Source organism: Leucoraja erinacea, chromosome 9 (genome assembly GCF_028641065.1).
Source record: "Leucoraja erinacea ecotype New England chromosome 9, Leri_hhj_1, whole genome shotgun sequence".
Lineage (NCBI taxonomy): Eukaryota > Metazoa > Chordata > Chondrichthyes > Rajiformes > Rajidae > Leucoraja > Leucoraja erinaceus.
In genome coordinates, this window is record NC_073385.1 from 20,202,465 (window position 1) to 20,228,906 (window position 26,442).

At 49.0% G+C, this 26,442-nt stretch overlaps 1 protein-coding gene across 1 annotated transcript; it reads right to left on the reverse strand.

The window, feature by feature from the left end:
- tmed8 (transmembrane p24 trafficking protein 8) lies at nt 1–26,432 on the reverse strand. Its single transcript, XM_055641213.1, has 7 exons — nt 26,360–26,432; nt 25,890–26,225; nt 17,793–17,892; nt 11,625–11,733; nt 7,184–7,334; nt 5,282–5,569; nt 1–835 (listed from the first exon to the last, which is right to left on the reverse strand). Exons 1-7 carry the CDS (start codon nt 26,430–26,432, stop codon nt 618–620), a joined length of 1,275 nt encoding a protein of 424 aa, XP_055497188.1. The 3' UTR covers nt 1–617.
- Nucleotides 26,433–26,442: the final 10 nt, after the last annotated feature.

Here is a 26,442-nt window from a genome sequence, read left to right on the forward strand (position 1 = left end):
TTTCAAGATTAGATTTCATCTTTATTTATCTTTTTACAGACAATACATAGAAATACAAAATATACGGTGTCTTTTGAAGGATGCAGATGACGTACATTCCCTACCCCTCCCAGGTTAAGATTTATTTTCCAAGGCTCCTGTGCTCAGAATCTGATGCAATTTTTATAATTAAAATAAAATCTCACCACTGCTGGCATTCCCAGGGGAGGGGGTGGGTTGCAACAGGGGACTTGGAAATACTCGGAATGCAATTGTAACGCACGCTAACAGCAAACTGGAATCATGTATTACACCAGTTTAGGTGCTTGAGATATAAAGTGGCGGAAGACACAATGTAAAGCCTCAGTATGTATATATTACATATATATGGAACATCTGTGCTGCCGGAAGCACAACACACAGCATGGTGACAACACAGGAAAAACTAAATCAAACCAGGCGAGGTCAGTGCGGGAAGTGAGTGCATGCCAGTGGGTGCATGGCTTCCTGGGCTCAGCACAGTTGCTCCAGTCAGTCTGGCAAAGAAAAACAAATCACAGGGAACTAACAAGCAGCAAACTCCGAGCGAGGGCATCCCTGGAGAGGGAGGGAGGGAGGGAGCGAGGCGGCCTAGCTCTTCACGAGCTGTAGTTGACCTGGTAGTACAAGGTTTTGTGCCGCCAGATGGAGTACGAGTTGTCAAACTTGAGGAGGTAGACCCCTTGTCCCGGGTACTTGTGGCTGCCCGATTGTACCTCCAAGTGACTGTCCTTTCTGTAAACGGGCAGGATTTCTTCCAGGTCGGAGCGGCTGAAGTCCTTCGTTCCCCTTTCAATGTCTCCGTGGACAGGGGGAGCTGAGAAGCAATGACAGAGGATATTAATAGCGGGCCGGGGGAGGGGGGGGGGGGGGGGGGGGGGGGGGGAAGAGGCGAGAAGCAATCGGGCAGGAGGGAGATGGTTTAGCATGGCTGGGTGCACAGGCAGCTACACAAGGAGATGAGCTATTCTTAGCTGGTCTGCGCCAGTTTACCAGCTGATGCCACTCGTTCAAGCTTCAGGTAAACTAACCAGCAGCGACTGGGGAACTCTCGCCTGCACAATCAAAGACTTGTCCCACTCCGGACATTCCACCTTCTCCCCATCGCCATCCGGCAGAAGCTTGAACGCGCACATCACCGCACTCAGGAAAATGCCTCCATGAAGATGGCGCCCAGGCCAGGTGTCCAAGCTCAAACAATAGCCTGGATATAGGGTGCAAGTTGAATCAGGAGTTAAAATTGGCATGTCGTAAAAGTAATGCAGTGGTTGTTATTGGGAGATTTCAACATGCAGGTAGACTGGGAAAATCAGGTTGGTACTGGACCCCAAGAAAAGGAGTTTGTTGACTGCCTCCGTGATGGATTCTTAGAGCAGCTTGTACTGGAGCCTACCAGGGAGAAGGCAATTCTGGATTTAGTGTTATGTAATGAACCGGATTTGATAAAGGAACTTGAGGTTCAGGAGCCATTAGGAGATGGTGACCATAATATGGTCAGGTTTAATCTACAATTGGAGAGGGAGAAGGATAAATCAGAGGTGTCGGTGTTGCAGTTGAATAACGGGGACTATGGAGCCATGAGGGAGGAGCTGGCCAAAGTTGACTGGAAAGATACTCTAGCAGGGATGACAGTGGAACAACAATGGCAGGTATTTCTTGGAATAATACAGAAGGTGCAGGATCAGTTCTTTCCAAAGATGAAGAAAGATTCCAAGGGGAGTAAGGGGCGACCGTGGCCGGCAAGGGAAGTCAGGGACAGTATAAAAATAAAAGAGAAGTAGTACAACATATGCAAAGATGACGGGAAACAAAAGGATTGGATAACTTCTAAAGAGCAACAGAATATAACTAGAAAGGCAATACGGGGAGAAAAGATGAGGTACGAAGGTAAGCTAGCCAAGAATATAAAGGATGATTGTAAAAGCTTCTTTAGGTATGTGAAGAGGAAAAAATTAGTTAAGCCCAAAGTTGGACCCTTGAAGACTGAAAAAGGTGAATTTATTATGGGGAACAAGGAAATGGCAGACGAGTTGAACAGGTACTTTGGATCCGTCTTCACTAAGGAGGACACAAACAATCTTCCTGATATAGTAGTGGCCAGAGGATCTGGGGTGACGGAGGAACTGAAGGAAATCCACATTAGGCAGGAAATGGTGTTGGGTAGACTGATGGGACTGAAGGCTGATAAATCCTCAGGGCCTGATGGTCTGCATCCCAGGGTACTTAAGACGTGGCTCTAGAAATCATGGACGCATTGGTGATCATTTTCCAGTGTTCTATAGATACAGGATCAGTTCCTGTGGATTGGAGGGTAGCTAATGTTATCCCACTTTTTAAGAAAGGTGGGAGAGAGAAAACAGGGAATTATAGACCAGTTAGCCTGACATCGGTGGTGGGGAAGATGCTGGAGTCAATTATAAAAGATGAAATAGCCGCACATTTGGATACCAGTAACAGGATCGGTCCGAGTCAGCATGGATTTACAAAGGGGAAATCATGCTTGACTAATCTTCTGGAATGTTTTGAGGATGTAACTAGGAAAATCGACAAGGGAGAGCCAGTGGATGTAGTGTACCTGGACTTTCAGAAAGCATTTGATAAGGTCCCACATAGGAGATTAGTGGGCAAAATTAGGGCACATGGTATTGGGGTAGAGTGCTGACAAGGATAGAAAATTGGTTGGCAGACAGGAAACAAAGAGTAGGGATTAACGGGTCCATTTCAGAATGGCAGGCAGTGACTAGTGGGGTACCGCAAGGCTCGATGCTGGGACCGCAGCTATTTACAATATACATCAGTGATTTGGATGAAGGGATTCAAAGTAACATTAACAAATTTGCAGATGACACAAAGCTGGGTGGCAGTGTGAACTGTGAGGAGGATGCTATGAGGATGCAGGGTGACTTGGACAGGTTGGGTGAGTGGGCAGATGCAGTTTAATGTGGATAAATGTGAGGTTATCCACTTTGGTGACAAAAACAGGAAGGCAGATTATTATCTAAATGGTGTCAAGTTGGGAAAAGGGGAAGTACAACGCGATCTGGGAGTCCTTGTTCATCAGTCACTGAAAGTAAGCATGCAGGTACAGCAGGCAGTGAAGAAAGGAAATGGCTTGTTAGCATTCAATAACAACAGGAGTTGAGTATAGAAGCAAATATGTCCTTCTGCAGTTGTACAGGGCCCTAGTGAGACCACATCTGGAGTATTGTGTGCAGTTTTGGTCTCCAAATATGAGGAAGGACATTCTTGCTATTGAGGGAGTGCAGCGTAGGTTCACCAGGTTAATTCCCGGGATGGCGGGACTGTCATATGTTGATAGAATGGAGTGGATGGGCTTGTATACTCTGGAATTTAGAAGGATAAGAGCGGATCTTAATGAAACATATAAGATTAAGAATTTGGACACGCTAGAGGCAGGAAACATGTTCCCGATATTGGGGGAGCCCAGAACCAGGGGCCACAGTTTAAGAATAAGGGGTAAGCCAATTAGAACGGAGATGAGGAAAAACTTTTTCACACAGAGAGTTGTGAGTCCAGTTCTCTGGATGCTTTCAAGAGAGCTAGATAGGGCTCATAAAGATAGCGGAGTCAGGAGATATGGGGAGAAGGCAGGAACGGGGTACTGATTGTAGATGATGATGCATGATCACATTGAATGGCGGTGCTGGCTCGAGGGGCCGAATGGCCAACTCCTGCACCTATTGACTATTATCTATGTGCTGCTCCTAGAAGCGGATCTGCAATCACTCATTACAATTGCTGCACTCTTTTAAACCTCTACTCCAACAGCAGCATTCCTTACTCTAACTATGCTATACCCTTTACCCTGCATATTGACACTGTGGACAGCTTGGTTGTAATCATGTATAATCTTTCCGGCTGATTAGATAACACGCAACAAAAAAGCTTTTCACTGTACCACGGTACACTGACAATAAACCAAATGAAACAGCTTCTTCCCCTCTGTTATCAGGCTTCTGAACAGTCCTTCCATAAGCTAGGGTAGTGTCCGATTCACCTCTACCCCATTGTGGACATTGGACTTTGTCTGTGGAACTGATGCGCTACAATGCTGAGAACTATATTCTGCACTCTGTATCTTCCCCTTTGCTCAACCTAATGTACTGTAGTTGGACTTGATTGTATTGATGTGTGGTATTATTTGATCTGACTGGATAGCATGCAAAGTAAAGCTCTTCACGGTACCTTGGTGCACGTGACAATAACCAACCTAAAGCTAGACAAACTCTTTTGTAACTGGCACAAACACAATGGGCCAAATGGCCTGCTTTTTAGCTTTGATTAGCCGTTGTGTTGAAGATGCCCATTGAAGTGCTGGAATCAAGGGATATGGGGAGAAGGCAGGAACAGGGTACTGATTTTGGATGATCAGCCATGATAACATTGAATGGTGGTGCTGGTTCAAAGGGACGAATGGCCTACACCTGCACTTATTTTCTATGTTTCTAGCAGGCAGTCCTCAGGGAGCACTACGCTGTTTTAGTAGCAAAGCAATGAGGGGAATAGACTGGGTGGATGCACAGAGTCTGTTACCCATGGTTGGGGAACCAAACAACCAGAGGACATAGGTTCAAAGTGAAAGGGGAAAGATTTAATAGCAGCCTGAAGGGCCACCTTTACACAGAGGGTGGTGGGGGTATGGAACAAGCTGCCAGAGGAGGTAGTTTAGGCAGGTACTACAACACTTTAAAAACACTTGTCAGCTACATTAATCGGAAAGGTTTAGAGGGACATGGGCCGAATGCTTTTCACTTTAACCTCAGTACACGTGACATTGATAAACTAAAAAAACAAAATTAAAAATGGGGGCATGGGATTAGTGTAGATGGGCATGGACAAGATGGGCTAAAGAGCCCGTTTCCCTATAGGAAGGAACTGCTGATGCTGGTTTATACCAAAGAGACACAAAAAAGCTGGAGTAATTCAGTGGGGCAGGCAGCATCTCTGGAGAGGAGGAATGGGTGACGTTTGGGGTCGAGACCCTTCTTCAGACTAAGATGCTGCCTGTCCCATTGAGTTACTCCAGCATTTTGTGCCTATCTTCGGGCCTGTTTTGGTGCTGTGTGACTCTATGGCAGGTTCCCAGGTAGGAAATATGAGGTGCAGTTCCTCCAATTTGCGTTTGGCCTCACTGTGACAATGGAGGAGGCCCAGGACAGGTGGGAATGGGAAGGGGAGTTAGCGTTTTGGCAAGCGGTTCTGCTGGGCCTGGCTTCACCGCCGGCACGAGAGGCGGCGTTACCTTCGGCGTCTTCATCCTCCTCGTCTTCGCTGGACTCGCTGACCAGCACGGTGATCTCCGTGTCCGTCACCGGCGCCCACTCGAAGTAGACCCCAAAGCCAAGGTCGTAGGTGTCGGTGGCAAAGTCCCAGGTGACGCAGGTGCCCTGGGGATGGGTGGGCACCCGGACTGTCACCACGTTGCCACGCCGCACCATCATCACGCCCGCCTTCTCCCGCCGCACCTTCTCCTTGAACTCCGTCAGCTCCGTGGATATCCAGGTGGCAGCAGCGTCGATGACGGGTACAACTGCAGCACAGAGTGGTGGAGGTTACAGCTGCCACATCTACCTCCCGCCCTCTTACTGCCCTCCTGATTGCCTTAAGTATGTCCCTCCACTCCCCAAACTCCCCCAGGGATAATACTGACCCCAGCTGCCTAGACATGACAATAGACAACAGACAATAGGTGCAGGCGTAGGCCATTCAGCCCTTCGAGGGCGGTGGAGGCAGGTTCCCTGGATGCTTTTAAGAGAGAGCTAGATAGGGCTCTTAAAAATAGCGGAGTCAGGGGATATGGGGAGAAGGCAGGAACAGGGTACTGATTGGGGATGATCAGCCATGATCACATTGAATGGCGGTGCTGGCTAGAAAGGCCGAATGGCCTACTCCTGCACCTATTGTCTATCCCCAATCAGTACCCCGTTCCTGCCTTCTCCCCATATCCACTGACTCCGCTATCTTTAAGAGCCCTATCTAGCTCTCTCTTGAAAGTATCCAGAGAACCGGCCTCCACCGCCCTGAGGCAGAGAATTCCACAGACTCACAACTCTCTGTGTGAAACAGTGTTTCCTCATCTCCGTTCTAAATGGCTTACCCCTTATTCTTCAACTGTGGCCCCCTGGTTCTGGACTCCCCCAAACCACTGTCCCAGACCACCTCCTTTTTCCTGACCAAAGCCTCAAACCAAGCTTCCTTACTCCCAAAGACAGACACAAAGTGCTGGAGTAACTCAGCGGGACAGGCAGCATGTCTGGAGAGAAGGAATGGGTGAGGTTTCAGGTCGAGACCCTTCTTCCCTTGCCCTTTACTCTAACATGAACATGTACGCCGTCAACTATTGTCGTCACGGCTTCTCAAAGCATCCCACTTTCCAGACATTCCTTTACCCTACAAGGATGATCAGCCATGACCACATTGAATGGCACTGCTGGCTCGAAGGGCCGAATGGCCTACTCCTGCACCTATTGATGCTGCACATCCACCGCTGATTTTCCGGAAACTGATGGTCTGGCCCCCCTCTTTAATCCGGACAAAATCCACTCAACCCCCCCCCCCTCCGACAATGTGGCGCCTAGGCCGGGTGAGGGGGTCGATCTCCACCTCGTCGGGACTTTAGCACCGATCGGCGGCTTGAATTCCTGTTAGGAATTTGTCCAAACATCGCGATGCACCAAAGCAAACTGCCCCATGTAAAGCAGACTGTCGGGCTGCATCACAGCTTGGTTTGGGAACAGCTCTGCCCAAGACCCCAAGATACTGCCGAGAGTTGTAGATGTAGCCCAGTCCGTCACGCAGACCACACTCCCTACCATCGACTCCATCTACACTTCCCGCTGCCTCGGGAAAGTAGCCAACATCATCAAGCACCACTCAGTTTCTGGTCAATATGATTATGCGCAGACAGGGAAGAGATGGTCTGGGCGTCATGTTCGGCACAGACATGGAGGGCCGAAGGGCCTGTTCCTGTGCTATATATCCTGTCCCATGATCTTCCCTCTTCTCCATCCCTCAGAAAATACAAAGTATGAAAGCACACACTGGATGGGCCGAAGGGCCTGCGTCCGTGCTGTATCTGTAAAACTACATTGAGATGAGGATGTGCGTCTGTAATGATGGTTGCTGTAAGTGTAAGCGCACCCACCTCGACCAGGGCCCTCCAGGGGGTCGGGTGGCAGCTTCTCGGGGCCGCTGTGGTCCGACTGAATGATCACAGAGTCGCTGCTGACCTTGCGCACCCGGTACGCGCCCACCGCCGTCGCTGGCCCCTCACACACCTTGCCATCCGCCGCCGGCTGGGGGCACAGAGGCCGCGGGTTAGAGTCGTAGAGAGAGAGAGGGGGTCGCAGAGAGAGAGACCGCGGGTCGCAGAGAGAGAGAGAGAGAGAGAGCAGGGGTTGCAGAGAGAGGGCACAGGTTAGGGTCGCGGGTTAGGGTTGCAGAGAGGGCGGGGGTCACAGATTGGGCGGGGGGGGTCGCAGAGTGGGCCGGGGGGGGGGTCGCAGAATGGGCCGATGGGGTCGCAGAGTGAGAGAGCGGAGTTCACAGAGAGGGCACAGGTCGCAGAGGTCATAAGGAACAGGAGCAGAATTAGGCCATTCGGCCCATCGTCTACTCCGCCATTCAATCATGGCTGATCTATCTCTCCCTCCTAACCCCATTCTCCTGCCTTCTCCCCATAACCCCTGACACCCGTACTAGTCAAGAATCTATGTCTGCCTTATCCACTGCCAAAAATATCCACTGACTTGGCCTCCACAGCCTTCTGTGGCAAAGAATTCCACAGATTCACCACCGTCTGTGTAAAGAAATTCCTCATCTCATTCCTAAAAGAACGTCCTTTAGGAGCGGCACGGTGGCGCAGCGGTAGAGTTGCTGCCTTACAGCGCTTCTCCAAGATCTTTGGTTACCTCCCAAAGACCCATCATTTACTTATTTGCCTCTGTACTCCACAACTTGAGATTTGTAATAGAAAAAAAATCACATGTGGTTAAAGTGCACATTGTCAGATTTTATTAAAGGGTATTTTTATACATTTTTGATTCACCATGTAGAAACTACAGCCCCCCCCCCCCCCCCCCCCTCTCAGCACCTAGACTTTCCTCCAGTCTTTCCATCACCTTTGGAAACTTTTATTGCTGTTTATCAACATGAGGACCAAAGTTGTGCCAATGAAAGGAGCCTGAAGACTGCAACAACCAGGTTCAGGAATAGCTACTTCCCCACAGCCATCAGGCTAAACCTGGCTCGGACATAACTCTGATTATTAATAACCACTTTCTGTTATTGCACTTTATCAGTTTATTTATTCATGTGTGTATATATTTATATCATGGTATATGGACACACTTATCTGTTTTGTAGTAAATGCCTACTATGTTCTGTGTGCTTAATCAAAGCTAGAATTGCATTGTCCTATACAGGGACACATGACAATAAACTCACCTGACTTGAACTTGAGAGTCAAAGAAGCCATTATGTGACTGAGAAACAAGAGTAAAACTGTTAGAGACATCAACCAAATCTTAGGCTTACCAAAATCAACTGTTTGGAACATCATTAAGAAGAAAGAGAGCACTAATCGCAAAGGGATTGGCAGGCCAAGGAAGACTTCTACAGCTGATGACAGAAAAATTCTCTCTATAGTAAAGAAAAATCCCCAAACACTTGTCATTTGTCAATGACCACAGTCCACAGATGACTTCATGAACAGAAATAGAGACTGCACTGGAAGATGCAAACCACTGGTTAGCTGCAAAACTAGGATGGCCAGGTTACAGTTTGCCAAGAAGTACTTAAAAGAGCAACCACAGTTCTGGAAAAAGGTCTTGTGGACAGATGAGATGAAGATTAACTTATATCAGAGTGATGGCAAGAGCAAAGTATGGAGGAGAGAAGGAACTGCCCAAGATCCAAAGCATACCATCTCATCTGTGAAGCTTGGTGGTGGGGGTGTTATGGCCTGGGCATGTATGGCTGTTGAATGTACTGGCTCACTTATCTTCATTGATGATACAACTGCTGATGGTAGTAGCATAATGAATTCTGAAGTGTATAGACACATCCTATCTGCTCAAGTTCAAACAAATGCCTCAAAACTCATTGGCCGGCGGTTCATTCTACAGCAAGACAATGATCCCAAACATACTGCTAAAGCAACAAAGGAGTTTTTCAAAGCTAAAAAATGGTCAATTCTTGAATGACCAAGTCAATCACTCGATCTGATCCCAATTGAGCATGCCTTTTAAACGCCGAAGAGAAAACTGAACGGGACTAGCCCCCAAAACAAGCATAAGCTAAAGATGACTGCAATACAGGCCTGGCACAGCACCACCAGAGAAGACACCCGGCAACTGGTGATGTACATGAATCGCAGACTTCAAGCAGTCATTGCATGCAACGGATATGTAACAAAATACTAAACATGACTACTTTCATTTACATGACATTGCGGTGTCCCAAACATTATGGTGCCCTGAAATGGGGGGGGGGGGGGGGGACTATGTATAAACACTGCTGTAATTTCTACATGGTGAAACCAAAATGTATAAAAATGGCCTTTATTAAAATCTGACAATGTGCACTTTAACCACATGTGATTTTTTCTATTACAAATCTCAAATTGTGGAGTACAGAGGCAAATAAATAAATGACGGGTCTTTGTCGTAAACATTATGGAGGGCACTGTAGGTTAATTGGCTTGTTGTATGTGTAAATAGTCCCTGGTATGTAGGATAGTTGAAATACGGGGATTGCTGGTCGGTGCGGAATCAGTGGGCAGAAGGGCTTGTTTCCGCACTGTATCTCTATAACTAAAACATCCTTTAATTCTGAGGCTGTGACCTCTGGTCCTAGACTCTCCTACCGGTGGAAACATCCTCTCCACATCCACTCTATCCGAGCCTTTCACTATTCTGTACGTTTCAATGAGGTCCCCCCTCATTCTAAACTCCAGCGAGTGCTGACAAATGCTCATCATAGGTTAACCTACTCATTTCTGGAATCATTCTGGTAAACATTCTGGAATCATTCTGGACCCTCTCCAGAGCCAGCGCATCCTTCCTCAGATGTGGGGCCCAAAACCTGCACACAATACTCCAAGTGCGGCCTGACCAGTGTCTTGTAGAGAGGGAAAAAAGGTTCTGATCGATCAGGGAGTGAGGGATAGGGAAATGGGGGAAAATTAGAGGTTTTAGGGATACGAGAGAGATATAACCAGAGATAGGGGAAATAGGAAAGAGAGATAGTAGAAAGAGAGAGAGAGAGAGAGAGGCAGGGAAGAGAAAGAACAAAAGCTGTGAAAAGAGGCACATTAGTGTGATTACAAACATAGGTATGTAAAAAATGTGGAAATTCAGGCCAGTCCAGGTCAGGCTGTGCATCATAATGAAAAGATAAACAGAAAGCTTGGAGGAAAGTTACTCATGAGGCAAGAGATCTTGAAGAAGGAACTGCAGATGCTGGAAAATCGAAGGTAGACAAAAATGCTTCAGAAACTCAACAGGTGAGGCAGCATCTATGGAGCGAAGGAATAGGTGACGTTTCGGGTCGAGACCCTTCTTCAGATTGATGTGGGGGTGGGGGGAGGGGGGGCGGGAAGAAGAAAGGAAGAGGCGGAGGGAGAGCTGGGAAGGGGAGGGGAAGGAGGGAGAAAGCAGGGACTACCTGAAATTGGAGAAGTTAATGTTCATATAGATAAGGTAGACAGTCAGAACCTTTTGTCCAGGGTAGAAATGTCAAATACTAGAGGGCGTAGCTTTAAGGTGAGAGGGGCAAAGTTTAAAGTCGATGTACGGGGCACGTTTTTTTTAAACTCAGTGGTGGGTCCCTAGAACGCGCTGTCAGTAACGACAATGGTGTTTAAGAGGCTTTTGGATAGGCACATGGATATGCAGAGAATGGAGGAATATGGATCAGGTGCGGGTGAAGGAGATGATTTAGCATCATGTTCGGCATGGACACTGTGTTCCTGTGCTGTATGGAGTAATTGCAACCACACTGTATGTCTGAGGGGGGGGGGGGGGGGAAAGAGAGCAGCGACGACGAAAGTCTATGAAGAAAGACCGGATAGACTCGGCTTGTACTCGCTAGAATTTAGGAGATTGAGAGGGGATCTTATAGAAACTTACAACATTCTTAAGGGTTTGGACAGGCTAGATGCAGGAAGATTGTTCCCGATGTTGGGGAAGTCCAGAACAAGGGGTCACAGTTTAAGGATAAGGGGGAAGTCTTTTAGGACCGAGATGAGAATTTTTTTTTCCACACAGAGAGTGGTGAATCTGTGGAATTCTCTGCCACAGAAAGTAGTTGAGGCCAGTTCATTGGCTATATTTAAGAGGGAGTTAGATGTGGCCCTTGTGGCTAAAGGGATCAGGGGGTATGGAGAGAAGGCAGGTACAGGATACCGAGTTGGATGATGAGCCATGATCATATTGAATGGCGGTGCAGGCTCGAAGGGCCGAATGGCCTACTCCTGCACCTATTTTCTATGTTTCTAGGACACGTGGCCATAGAGCTTATGGTGGGATGAACAGTGTTGGGAGTGAGAGGGCAGTAGAGATGGACTGTGTGGAAGCAGCGCCCACCTGCAGAGGCTGCCCATCCCCCTGAGCCACCGGCTGGTCCAGGCGATTTTCCAAACCTTCCCTGCCACTCTCTCCTGTTTCCGCCGTATCCGGTTTTGCACTCTGTGGTCTCTCGAGAAAAAAAAGAGACCCTCAGTCAAACATAAACGCACGTGTAACAGCTGCTGGGCTGGCTGCAATCTGTCCAGCCCCTCCCTCCCCGCCCCCCCCCCCCCCCACCCCCGCCAATGGCCCCCAGAATCAGCGTCACCAGGGAGCAGAGGCAGAGGCGCACACACACACACACACACACACACACACACACACACACACACACACACACACACACACACACACACACACACACACACACACACACACACACACACACACACATAACACACACCATCATAAACACAGTGCTGGAGGAACTCAGCGCTCAGACAGAATCCATGGAGGGAGACCTCTTCAGTGTGAAGAAGGGTCCTGACCCAAATCATCACCTGTCCATTCTCTCCACAGATGCTGCCTGACCCGCTGAGTTGCTCCAGCACTCTGGGTTTTGCCAGATTAAGTCATCGTGGCAGGCACAATAACAACATTTAGAAGACATTTAGGTACGTGGATAGGGAAGGCTTACAGGGCCATGGGCCAAATGAAGGATGTTTAAGAAGGAACTGCAGATGCTGGAAAATCGAAGGTAGACAAAAGTGCTGGAGAAACTCAATGGGTGCAGCAGCATCTATGGAACGAAGGAAATAGGCAATGCCCTTCGGATTTTGGTCCGAAATGTTGCCTATTTCCTTCGCTTCATAGATGCTGCCTCACCCGCTGAGCTTCTCCAGCACTTTTGTCTAACTGGGCCAAATGAAGGATTGGCTTAGATGGGGCACTCTGGTCGGCATGGGAGAGTTGGGCCGAAGGGCCTGTTTTTGTGCTGTATTCCTGTCATATTATATTGGCCCGACTCATTCAACAACTGAACAGCCACAGACTCCAAGGACTTTGAATGATTTAAACTCTCCCTAGAATTTTATTGTCATGGGTACCGAGACGGAACAATTATATTCTCTCTCGTAGCAGCATAACAGGTTTGTAAAAATCCGTAGATAATATGATCAACAAACAGGAAGCAAAGTTCAAAAAACAAAAAGCCCAAAATAGTGCAAAAAAACAAAAAACAAAATCCCTGGGGGGGGCCCAGCATTTTGTAGCTGGGAGATTGGTCAGAGTTATCCCGTGTACGCAGACAGTCGAGTTCCCCCGCTACAGCCCCACACTCTCCATGAAGCACGTAACCCACAACCTACATACATGTGGCCAGCACTGGATCAGACGTGGGAAGCATCCTCTCATCAGTCAGAGTGTGGTCCTCACCTCCCATCTACATCATTGGACCTCTTTCAAAAATCCTTAATCAGATTTTAGCTCATAAGGTCATAAGTGATAGGAATGGAATTAGACCATTCGGCCCATCAAGTCTACTCCGCCATTCAATCATGGCTGATCTATCTCTCCCTCGTAACCCCATTCTCCTGCCTTCTCCCCATAACCTCTGACACCCTTTGGAGTGTGGGAGGAAACCGAAGATCGTATAGACAGCACCCGTAGTCAGGATGGAACCCGGGTCTCCGGTGCTACCGCTGTGCCACCGCGACTTATTGCACTGAATGTTGTCTCCTCCTTCTGCAGTTGTACAGAGCCCTAGTGAGACCACACCTGGACTATTGTGTGCAGTTTTGGTCCCCCAATTCGAGGAAGGACATTCTTGCTATTGAGGGAGTGCAGCGTAGGTTTGCAAGGTTAATTCCCAGGAAGGCTGGACTGTCATATGCTAAGAGAAAGGAGCGGCTGGGCTTGTACACTCTGGAGTTTAGAAGGATGAGAGGGTATCTCATTGAAACATATAAGATTGTTAAGGGTGTGGACACACTAGAGGCAGGAAACATGTTCCCAATGTTGGGGGAGACCAGAGCCAGGGGCCAGTTTAAGAATAAGGAGCAAGTCATTTCGAACGGAGATGAGGAAACACTTTTTCTCACAGAGAGTGGTGAGTCTGTGGAATTCTCTGCCTCAGAGAGGGCGGTGGAGGCAGGTTCTTTGGATGCTTTCAAGAGAGAGCTAGATAGGGCTCTTAAAGATAACGGAGTCAGGGGATATGGGGAGAAGGCAGGAACGGGGTACTGATTGGGGATGATCAGCCATGATCACATTAAATGGCGGTGCTGGCTCGAAGGGCAGAATGGCCTACTCCTGCACCTATTGTCTATCGTCTATATCAATACTATGTGGACGGCTTGATTGTAACCATGTGCAGTCTTTCCTTTGACTGGATAGCATTGAAACAAAAAGCTTTTCACTGTACCTTGGTACATGTGACAGTACTAAACTAAACTTGTAGTAGCAACATTCTTGAATAAACACAGAAGGTGGTGGTGATGCAAGACATCGATCCAGGCAGCACAGTGGCGCAGCGGGTAGAGCTGCTGTCTCACATCACCACAGACCCGGCTTCCATCCTGCCCTCGGCTGCTGTCTGTGTGGAGTTTGCACAATTTCCATGTGACCACGTGGCTTTCCTCCAGTTGCTCTGGTTTCCATTCACATCCCAAACAAAGGTTTGTAGGTTAATTGTCCGTCTGTAAATTGCATCTAGTGTGTAGGGAGTGGATGAGAAAGTGGGATAACATAGAACTAGTGTGAACGGGTGATGTATGGTCGTTGTGGACTTGGTGGGCCGAAGGGGCTGTTTTCATGCTGTATATCTCAATTCAATTGTAAACAAATCATCGGCAGGAGGTTTTAGAGCCATACAGTACAGAAACAGGCCCTTTGACCCAACTCATTCATTCTGACCAAGATGCCCCATCTAAGCTCGTCCCATTTGTCTGCGTTCGGCCCAGATCCCTCTACATTTCCTATCCATATGAATGATTCTGAAGATCCAGGTAAAGGAGGAAGCAGAGGCAATGCTTGAACCTGACCCCTGGGCATTGATGGAAAGGCCACTGGTGAAGACAGGATTGTGGGTGGGCAGGGATGGGAGAGTGGGTCCATAGAGGAACGTGTTTGAGGAGGAGAATGATGGGGAGCCGTGCAGGGCGGTGCTCTCTGCAGTGGGGACATGATACAAATGAGACGCTGATTCAGGGGAAGTTATTGTGGAAGGGAAACTGGAGGATGTACAGGAGCAGCCCTGCCCCGGGGTGTCGAAGGCAGAGACCTGTGTGGTCGCTGGGTCAGTGATGGGCTGATGTGGGGCTTGACTTGGAAGCTACGGTTGTCAAATAGTCTGGACCATCCCTTCCTTTGACTTCACATTTCTCTCCGCTCCTTAACTCACAGCCTTTTGTCTCCTTTTCATGACTAGCCTTTGTCCACCCATCTGCCAATCAATCCCCACCCCGCCCCCGTATCCACCTTTCACTTGTCAGAAAAAGACGCAACATGGTCAGGCAGCATCTGTGGAGAACATGGATAGGTGACGTTTCACAGAGTGCTGGAGTAACTCAGCGGGTCAGGCAGCATCTGTGGAGAACATGGATAGGTGATGTTTTGGGTCGGGACCCTTTCTCAGACTGTGTCTATCTATCACTTTACAGACTTTGTCCCACTACCACCTCTCCTTTCCAACCTTCTCCGCCTTAATACAATGTCTGAAGAAGAGCCTCAACTCAAGACGTCACCTGTCCACCGCCTCCAGAGTTACTCCGGCACTTTGGATATTTTTTGTAACCCGGCACCTGCAGTTCCCTGTGTCCCTACAGAATGATTTATGTGGATAGCATGCAAAACAAAGTTTTTCCACTGTATGGCTTACTCCTTAAGAATAAGGAGAAAGTCATTTAGAACGGAGACGAGGAAACACTTTTTCTCACAGAGAGTTGTGAGTCTGTGGAATTCTTGCCTCAGAGGGCAGTGGAGGCCGGTTCTCTGGATTCTTTCAAGAGAGAGTTAGATAGGGCTCTTAAAGATAGCGGAGTCAGGGGAAATGGGGAGAAGGCAGGCACGGGGTACTGATTGGGGATGATCAGCCACGATCACAGTAAATGGCGGTGCTGGCTCGAAGGGCCGAATGGCCTACTCCTGCACCTATTGTCTATTATCCATCACAGTGCCAGTGGGTTCAGTCCAACAACAGAGGCACCACCCACAGAGTCAAAAGGACGTGATTTTGGGGATAAACATATTTTGTAAAGCAGGAGTGTTGGTGGCTGCTGGGAGTTGCTTAATGCTGGGAATGACAGCCTCCATGTCCCCTGCTGCAGCCTGACCTCCCAGGCTAACTACCCTTCATGGAACATTGCAGTAATTAGAGTAAACTGCACATTACATTCCACAAACTCCAAGCAGCGAGTTGAACTAACAACACAGCTGCTGCCACAGCCCTGCTTCTGCCTCACTAGTGGTTAACCCCATGACAGCAGCCACCTTCACTCACAGCTGGGCTTCCTCTGGTGTGAAACTAAACTCTTGTTCGCCAACTCCCACGAGGACACCAGCCAGCTCCCCACCTCCCTCCCACCACCTTCCACCCCACGCCCGACAGCAGCAGCACGTCCCTGGGCTCACCGCCACTTACATGGGGTGGGGTGAAAATGCAGATGTCATTACGACTAATGGGTCCCCGAGGTGCCGTCGACAAGATGGGGAAAATCTCAGTCCCACAGAGCACCGTGTGTAGAGTCAGTCGCTCAGCAGAGAAACAGAAGTAAGGGCCCGACCCAAAAACCTCACCTATCCATGTTCTCCAGAAATGCTGCCTGACCTGCTGAGTTACTCCAGCACTCTGTGAAACGTCACCTATCCATGTTCTCCAGAAATGCTGCCTAACCCGCTGAGTTACTCCAGCATTCTGTGAAACGTCACCTTTCCATGTTCTCCACAGATGCTGCCTGACTCGCTGAGCTACTCCAGCACTGCAAGTCCAGCACAGGAACAGGCCCTTCAGCCCAACCTGCCCATGCCGACCAAGATGCCCCATCTAAGCTAGTCCCACCTGTCTGATTTTCGCCCATATCCTTCTAAACCTTTCCCATCCATGTATCTGTCCAAGTGTCTTTTAAACGCTGTTGTAGTCCCAGCCTCTTGCATCTTGTTCCATAAACCCACCACCCTCTGTGTGAGAAAGTTGCCCCTCGGGTTCCTCACTTACCAATGGTGCGTTGTCATAGAGTCACAGAACACACAAACAAGCCCTTCAGCCCATCCATTTGCCCACATTTGGCCCCATATCCTTCAATAGACATAAAAAGCTGGAGTAACTCAGGGGACAGGCAGCAACTCTGGAGAGAAGGAATGGGTGACGTTTCGGATTGAGACCCTTCTTCAAACCCTGGATAGTATGCAAATAGGAAAGATTTGGAGGGGATACTGGCCAAACGTGGGCAGATGGGACTAGGGTAGATGGTGCATGTAGTCGGCATGGATGAGTTGGGCCGAAGGGCTGTGTGACTCAGACTGAAATTACAAGAACCCGTGAATTATTTTAATTTGCATTGAGCTGGAATAGAGGCGAGGGGCCAGGTGCAAAGTGCATCCAACCTCTCCATCCAGCCTACGTGGCCCAACACACAGTGCAGAGGTCACCAGGGGGTCTCAGTGGAATTCCAGCTACAGGGAAGTACCCAAGAAAGTCGACCCCCCACCCCCTACCCAACAAGGTCAAACCCCCCTCCTAACCAAGGCACCTACCTGCAATACCCATTCACCCCCTGGCCCTGACTCCCTGTTGTGCAAAGTGGCTAAACAGACCAGGGAGAAAGATTTTAAAAAATGACAGAGTGCTGGAGTAACTCAGCAGGTCAGGCAGCATCTCTGGAGAATGTGGATAGGTGATATTTCGGGTCGGTACCATTTTTTCAGACCAGGCCCGAAACGATACCCATGCATGTTCTCCACAGATGCTGCCTGTCCCGCTGAGTTACTCCAGCACTCTGTGAAACGTCACCTATCCATGTTCTTCACAGATGCTGCCTGACCCGCTGAGTTACTCCAGCACTCTGTGAAACGCTAATTGGCAATTGTTTTTTGTTTATCAACCAGCATCTGCAGTTTCTTATTACTACAGGAGGGAAGGTTATACTGAAGGGTGTATGGAGCAGCTGCATGGAATGGTTGGGCTGAATGGCCTCTGTTGAGAGTCATCTCCCGCCCACCCGCACCAGAAGCCCCAGGCCACGCGATTACCTGCTTCCTGCTTCTCTCTGGCTCTTGTCATCATGGCTGTCAGACACTTGCAGGCGGGACATCTGCGAGCTCACGCCAACATTCGAGTCCTGCTCCGATTCTGCAGTCAAAATAAATCACCAGTTATCACCCAGACATACGCGCAGCCACTCAGCGGCTCCACTTAGAACCCACACCCGCCATTTCATCAACGCTGCACTCTCTGATCCGGAAAATGAGAAAACAAACACAGGTTCAACAGGAGGGGAAAAAACACAAAATGGGAGAGAGATTGAAGGTAGATACAAAAAGCTGGAGTAACTCAGCGGGACAGGCAGCATCTCTGGATAGAAGGAATGGGTGACGTTTCGGGTCGAGACCTTTCTTCAGCTAGCTGGATTCAGAGCAGCGGAATGACAAGGTTGAAGATCACATGATCTTGCCATGATCACATTGAATGGCGGTGCTGGCTCGATGGGCCAAATGGCCTACTCCTGCACCTATTGTCTATTGTCTAAGAAGCCCAGTCCATCACACAGACCACACTCCCCACCATCGACTCCATCTACACTTCACGCTGCCTCGGGAATGCAGCTAACATCATCAAACATTTGTCCCACCCCTTCTCCCTGCTCCCGTCCAGCAGAAGGTACAAAAGCCGAAACCCTTCTTCAGGCTTCTGAACGGTCCTTCCATAAGTACTGTCCGATTCACCTCTACCCCCATTGAACTTTGTCTGTGGAACTGATGCTCTACAATGCTAAGAACACCGACCCAGTACCGTCGCCAGGACAACGGGCCTTTAAAGCCAAGATAAGACTCGACATCTTTAAGAACTGAGACTTGACGGGCATAAGATGGGAACGGGGGGGGGGGGGGGGGGGGTCTACCGTTCCCACACCACAAGCAGTGTGCTTCTGGACTTGGTTATGATTGTGTAGGTTCATTGCCCCCTCTGTAAATAAGCCCCAGTGTGCAGGGAGTGGATGTGAAAGTGGGAGAACACAGAATAAGTGTGGTCAATAGTCAGAGGACTTGGTTTCAAGTCAAGTCAAGTCTCTTTTATTTCTATAGCACATTTAAAAAACAACTGTCATTGACCAAAGTGCATTACATTGGTGGAGGTACTAACGTTATACAAAAGTGGTTCATAGATTAAATACGTACATAAATACATACGTCTCGACTTAAAAGAGTCAATGGAGGGGGCAGTTCTGATGGGAAGAGGGATGTTGTTCCACAGTCTAGGAGCTGCAACCGCAAAGGCGCGGTCACCCCTGAGCTTATGCCTAGACCGCGGCATGTTCAGTCACCCCATGTCGGCCGATCTGAGGGACCTGGAGGTGGTGTGGTGGGTAAACAGACTTTTGATGTAGGCGGGGGCAAGCCCATTAAGTGCGTTGTAGACATAAAGGAGGATCTTGAAATTGATTCGGAACCGCACAGGGAGCCAGTGGAGAGAGGCCAGAATCGGGGTGATGTGGTCCCTTTTTCGGGTGCCGTCAGGAGTCTAGCTGCGGCGTTTTGGACCAGTTGCAGGCGGGACAGGGAAGATTGGCTGATGCCAGTGTAAAGGGAGTTGCAGTAATCGAGGCGGGAGGAGATAAATGTGTGGATGATCTTTTCGAGGTCATCAAAGTGGAGGAATTGTTTTATTTTAGCTATCATCAGAAGCTGGAAGAAGCTAGGTTTTACCACGGCATTGACTTGTTTGTCAAATTTCAATGCCGAGTCAAATATCACGCCAAGGTTTTTGACGCGAGGTTTGAGTAATGGTGGGGCCAAGGTTCTGCTTCTATGCCACGTCTTTAATCTAAACTAACCTGCCGCTGCTGCTGCTGTGAGTCAGAATGTCATTGTTCCTTTGTCTGTAAACATGACAATGAAACATTCTTGCCTCTCCATATGCCCAGTTTAACCATTACATTGGCAACTATCAACCAGTGCCTGGACCCCAGCATTGGAAGCACTCAGTGTGACTGCGAGCTGACTTCCATTAGGCAGCAGGCCTGAGAGTGGGGTGCCTTGGGACATTTTACCATGTTAAAAGCTCTTCTATAAAAACAAGTTGTTATTTGTGGATGGCAAACTCCCAAGGCGTGGATGGGAGCACAAAGAGAAAGCTGGGGGCAGGTTAATTATTTTGATTGCTGTCATTAGAATTTCCCTTCACAATTACAAGATACAAGTGCAATAAAATAATTCCAGTTAACAGATCAGCCATTGCACGAAAGAACCACCACTCAGATAAGGATCATTAAACCAACCATGTTGCTGTAATGGAGACACAAGAGACAGCTGATTAGTTTAGTGATAGAGCAGAGGGAACAGGCCCTTCGGCCCAACAGGTCCGTGACTACCAGCAATCACCCACACACTATTTCTATCCCACACACCCAGAGGAAACCCACACGGTCACAGGGAGAAGGTACAATCTCCGTACCGGCAGTACCGTAGTCAGGATGGAACCAGGGTCTGTGGTGCTGCAAGGCAGCAATTCCACCGCTGTGCCCATGTTAGAATCTGGGGCAACAAACAATGCTGGAGGAACTTAGCGGGTTGAGCAGCATCCATGGAGGGAGCATCTGTGCCGATGTTTTGGGTCGGGGACTCTTCTTCAGGGCTGTGGGGGAGGGGGAGGTAGTTGCTATAAAGAGGGGTGGGGTGGGGGGGGGGGTAGGATGAGAGAGGGGTTAGGAGGTGATAGATGAACAGAGGTGTGATCCCTCATTCAATACTCTTTATCCACTCTGAGTCATGATGCAGGGTTTAAACCTGAAACCTCGGCAATACTTTCTCTTCCACAGACGCAGCTCGACCCGCCGAGTATTTGCAGCTCACTCCTCCAACACCGCTAAGGGCGGCACAGTGGCCAGGCTAGGCAGAGCCACTGCCTTGCAGCACCAGACACTGGAGTCCAATCCTGACCTCGAATACCGTCGTGCGGAGTTTGGACATTCTCCCTGTGACCGCGTGGGTTTCCTTCGAGTGCTCCGGTTTCTTCCCACATCCCAAAGACGTGTGGGTTTGTAGGTTAATTGGCCCACCCTCCCCCTTCCCAGTTTAAAAAACTTGCTTTCCCTCTCTCTCCATCCCTCCCCTTCCCAGTTCTCCCTCTAGTCTTACTGTCGGGCTACATTGTGTCTGTTTGCTTTCTTGTTACCTTCTCCCAGTTAACAACGATCTATTCTACATTTTCTTTGACCTCCATTCCCTTGCCCCGTTTTCCACACATTCACGCTTTCTTATCCACGTATCTACTTCCCCCCTGGATTCAGTCTGAAGAAGGGTCTCGACCCGAAACGTCACCCATGCTGTCCAACCCGTTGAGTTACTCCAGCATTGTGTGTCTATCATCAGGCTCATAAAATTCCTTGTACGTTGCAAAACATACTTGGCTAATAAAGTGTTATTGTATTGTATTGTATTGGATTGAGCTCCACACAGCACTAAACTGTGGACTATCTTCAGCTTTTTTTTACACTAGTATTGGGGGTTATTAATTTATTGAAGATGTTTCTTATGTTATCTATGAAAACTGTGTTGACAAGCCTGCGATGGTGCTGCTGCGTAAGAACTTCACTGTTGCATTGTCAGTACAATTAAACAGTCTTGCCTGAGCACCGTCAGCCTCTCTAAGAAAGGCCCTCACACTTGTACCAGTGTAGATCCCACATGGTGTGGCTTCAGTCACTTGCCTGGCAAGATGATGGTTTATTATTGGAGCCGGCACGTAAGCAGGTGCACATTCATCTTTAGCACACTGCCCAAACTCAGTGATCACCGCCGCATACTGCCGCAAACCTCGTTATATTGCATGAACACAGATAAAAAACAATCTGTGTGATTGGGGCAGCACAATGGCGCAACGGTAGAGTTGCTGCCTTGCAGCGCCAGAGACCCGGGTTCAATACTGACTATGGATGCTGTTTGTATGGAGCTTGTACGTTCTATCTGTGACCGCGTAGGTTCTGACAGGGATATACAGTTTCCTCCCACAGTAGGTTAATTATCTTAGTGTAATTGTAAATTGTCACCAGTGTGTAGGAGGATAGTACAGGGGATCGCTGGTCGGCGCGGACTCGGTGGGCCAAAGGGCTTGTTTCCGCATTGTATCTCTGAACTAAGCTAAGGAGCTGCAGGTGCTGGTTTACAATAAAAAGACAAAGTGCTGGAGTAACTCGGCAGGTCAGGCAGCATCTCTGGAGAAACAGAAAGGTGACGTTTTGGGTCAGGTCCCATCTTCAGACTGATGCAGCGGGGTTGGGAGAGAGAGAGAGAGAGAGATAGAAAGCTGGAAGAGAGGAAGGACAGGACAAAGCCTGGTGAATGATAGGTGGCTACAGGTGAGGGGGGTTTTGATAGGCAGATGATTGGACAAAGGACAGAAATGGAAAGACAAAATCTGTGGAATAAGGACTGACATTTCCAGGGATGTTGAAGCATCCTCTAAACTTCCCCCAGTTCTAGAAACCACCAAATTCTAGAGTGCCTAAAGTTGTACAGAGCCCTAGTGAGACCACACATGGAGTATTGTGTGCAGTTTTGATCCCCTAATTTGAGGAAGGACATTCTTGCTATTGAGGGAGTGCAGCGTATGTTTAAAAGGTTAATTCGCGGGATGGCGGGACTGTCATATGCTGAGATTGTAAGCTCATATCCTAAGATTGTTAAAGGCTTGGACACACTAGAGGCACAAAACATGTTCCCGATGTTGGGGGAGTGCAGAACCAGGGGCCACAGTTTAAGAAAAAGGAGTAAGCCATTTAGAACGGAGACGAGGCAACACTTTTTCTCACAGAGAGTGGTGAGTGTGGAATTCTCCGCCTCAGAGGGCGGTGGAGGCAGGTTCTCTGGATGCTTTCATGAGAGAGCTAGATAGGGCTCTTAAAAATAGCAGAGTCAGGGGATATGGGGAGAAGGCAGGAACAGGGTACCGATGGGGGATGATCAGCCATGATCACATTGAATGACGGTGCTGGCCCGAAGGGCCGATTGGCCCACTCCTGCACCTATTGTCTATTGAACCCATTTGTAAAGAGTATGACACTGTATCTATGAACTGCAAACAGTGATGATTTACGACATGGCCCAACAACATTTTTATTCCATGTTCTTATGCATTTGAGCTAACTCGCTTCATGATCAAACACAAGCAGATACAAACCAAGTCAGCTGGGAAACTCGACTGCAGAATCTCAAGCTACCCTCATGTTTCTTTGACATTTTAAAACTGAAACTGTAAAAACAGTTTTCAAGTTCTTCCACAATCTGTGAAACACTCTCTACAAGTACATTTTTACATAGTCACACAGAACAGAAACAGGCCCTTTGGCCCAACTTACCATGCTGACCAAGATACCCCATCTAAGCCAGTCCCATTTTCCAGCGTTTGGCCAATATACCTCTAAACATTCCCATTCCTGTCCAAATATCTTTCAAATGGTGTTATAGCACCTTCCTCAACTCCCCCCTCTGGCAGCTTGTTCCATACACCCATCACCCTCTACGTGAAAAGGTTGCTCCGCAGCTTCCTATTAAATCTTTCCCCTCTCACCATTTACCCTATCTATTTCCTCCTCGTGATTTCATACACCTCTAAGATCACACATCAGCCTCCTGTGTTCCAAGGAATAAAGTTTTAATTTGCCCAAAATCTCCCTGTAGCTCAGCCCCTCGAGTCCGGACAACGTCCTCAGAAATCTTCTCTGCACTCAAGCTTAACGGAACCCTCCCCATAGCAGGGTGGCCAAAACTGAACACAAAACTCCAAATGCAGCCCCACCAATGTCTTGTACAACTGTGACGTAATGTGCCAACTTCCATACTCAACACCGTGACTGATGCAGGCCAATGTAAACAAAGCCTTCTTCACCACCCTGTCTACATGCGACGCCATTTTCAAACAACCATGCACCTACACTCCTCGACCCCTCTACTCTACAACGCTCCCCAGGGTCCTGCCATTTACTTGAAGGTCCTGCCCGGTTTTGACACCCCACAACGCCACACCCTGCTGCTTATCTGCATTCAGCTCCATTTGCCATTTCTCAGCCGATCAAGACCCTGCTGTAAATTCTGATGATCCTTTTCACTATCTGTGACACCACCCACTTCAGTTCACAGTATACGGATGCCACTTTGTACAGTCCACCCCTCATTGTCTGGAACGGAGGAGGCAGTTAAGGGCCAGGAAGCGAGCGGGCAAGATCATCTCTGACCCCTCTCACCCTGGCCACAAACTCTTTGAATCACTTCCCTCTGGAGGGTGACTCCGGACTGTCAAAGCTGCCACAGCCAGACATAAAAACAGCTTTTATCCACGAGTAGTTGCTCTACTCAACAGCCAAAAATCTGTAGCCTCCCTTTGATCTGGTATTTTGTTGGTTCACATGCTTGATCAATGGTGTTTTATCATTAATGTTTTGTGTTTTCTGAGTCATTCGTAACTGTCACTGTATGTCATGTTGTTACTTGTGGGTGGAGCACTAAGGCAAATTCCTTGTATGTGAATACTTGGCCAATAAACTTAATTACTTACTTAAATCAAGCACATTGCTGGGTCAGGCAAGGACGGCAGATATTCTCTCCCTTCCCTCCCCCCCTCCCGTCAGAGTAGTTGCAACAACAACCTTAAAAGGCCTCCTGTCACCCGGGCTACTGCCTATCACTTGTCTGATACCCCATCCATCACCAGCACACTGTAACAACACCATCCACACACACCCTGCAGTTACTTAGAGGCCACAGCAACGGCACCTCCCAGACGCTCCACCATAGCTCCAGCTTGCACTACCTGACGCACTGCCTCACAGAGGGCGGCATCTATCATCAAGGAACCCCACCATCCTGGCCGTGCCCTCTTCTCACTGCTACCGTCAGGCAGCAGGTACAGAAGCCCCACACCACCAGGTTCAGGGACAGCTACTTTCCTACGACCATCATGTTCTTGAACTGTCCTGATCCAACAACAGCAGACACAAAGAGCTGGAGTAACTCAGCAGGACAGGCAGCGTCTCTGGAGAGAAGGAATGGGGGACGTTTCGGGTCGAGACCTTTCCTCAGACTGTTATTCACAACAGAACATCTCAAACCACCTCCTGCACTACCACCTTGGTTTGTTTGCCAAAGTGGTTTGTACTAATGCCTTGTTCTATGCAGAGTTTTATTCCATCTACTTTTGCTCTATCTATGGTACTTTGACCCGATTGCATTGATGTATGGTATATCTGACCTGATTGGAAAGCATACAAAAAACAACCCTTTCACTGTATCTTGATGCATGCGACAATGATCATCATAAACATTTTCCAACCGTTTGTAAAATTATAGTAACATAAATATGACAATGCGATTCTGCTGCAAGCAAGATGTTTCATTTTACATTTACCTCACCTCCAACTCTTCTTGAAGACACCACCTCTCTCTCTCTGCTCCTACATCAGAAGGGTTGGGCAGGTGGAGAGTGGGCAGCAACGCCCGGGCACGGCCGCACCACCCACCCACCCACTGTCCTGTTTCTCCAGCGTTACTGGGTGCTTACTGATCATATCATGTACTGACAGCAGGACAATGGAATCCTTACCTGCATCAGCTTTGCTTATCATCCTGGACACGCAACGGATAACACGCGGATAAATAGAAAATAGGCGCAGGAGTAGGCCATTTGGCCCGTCGATCCTGCACAGCCATTCAATATGATCATGGCTGATCATCCAACTCAGTATCTTGTACCTGCCTTCTCTCCATACCCCCTGATCCCTTTAACCACAAGGGCCACATCTAACTCCCTCTTAAATATAGCCAATGAACTGTGGCCTCAACTACCTTCTGTGGCAGAGAATTCCACAGATTCACCACTCTCTGTGTGGGGGGAAAAAATTCTCATCTCGGTCCTAAAAGACTTCCCCCCATATCCTTAAATAGATCATGAACAAGAAGGCAATGAGTGACACAATACAAGGGACGCTGTAAATCACTGCACACATTCATTGCACGGCCAGGGGTGACGGTGAGCGGGAGAGGCCGGGCCCGGGCCCGGGCATGGGCACGGGGGGAGGGGGTGGTAAGTGGGGGCCCGAGTCGTGGGTACCGGGTACCGGGCACCGGTCACCTCACCTTGCTGCTGCGGCGGCTGCTTGTCGGCCGCGGGCAGGCCCAGGCTCATCCCCATCTTCATACCGATGTGTCCGGACGGGCTCCTCGCCTGTGTCTGTGGCTGTGCCTGACGCTGCGCTCGTCCCACGCCCCCGCCCCGCCGCTCCCCGGGGACGGAGCGTTGCCGCTCGGCAGCCCGGCCGCTCGCCATCGTCATGGCCCTGACAGCGCCGAGCCGAGGCACCGCACGACGCGCCCTCCGGAAACAGCCGAGCCCCGCTTCCGATTCCGAGTCCCGGAATTGTGCGGAGCCGAGGCGCCGACACGACGGTTGGCGGAAACTCCCGAACAATAAACCTCAAGATGCCAAGTGCGAAATTATGCGAAAACAACCGCAAAAAAAGAAAGCAGATGATAGTATGAAAATTGCCATTCACGTGTGCAACTGACGGGCTATTGTCATTGCAGCTGTGACCGGGTGAGACGGTTGCCTGGCAACCGTTGTCGCGGCGACGGTGGGCATTTCCTGGTTACGGTTGCTAGGGCGTCGGCGACGGTGGGCATTTCCTGGTTA

Excerpts from the sequence above, each read along its gene's own strand:
- tmed8 (XM_055641213.1), bottom strand. The coding sequence starts at position 26,432 with ATGCCCACCGTCGCCGACGCCCTAGCAACCGTAACCAGGAAATGCCCA. Across the intron at positions 26,226-26,359 it reads GCCGCGACAACGGTTGCCAG|GTTTATTGTTCGGGAGTTTC; the intron begins GCAACCGTCTCA and ends TGGCATCTTGAG. Across the intron at positions 17,893-25,889 it reads GCAGCCGCCGCAGCAGCAAG|AATCGGAGCAGGACTCGAAT; the intron begins GTGAGGTGACCG and ends TTTTGACTGCAG.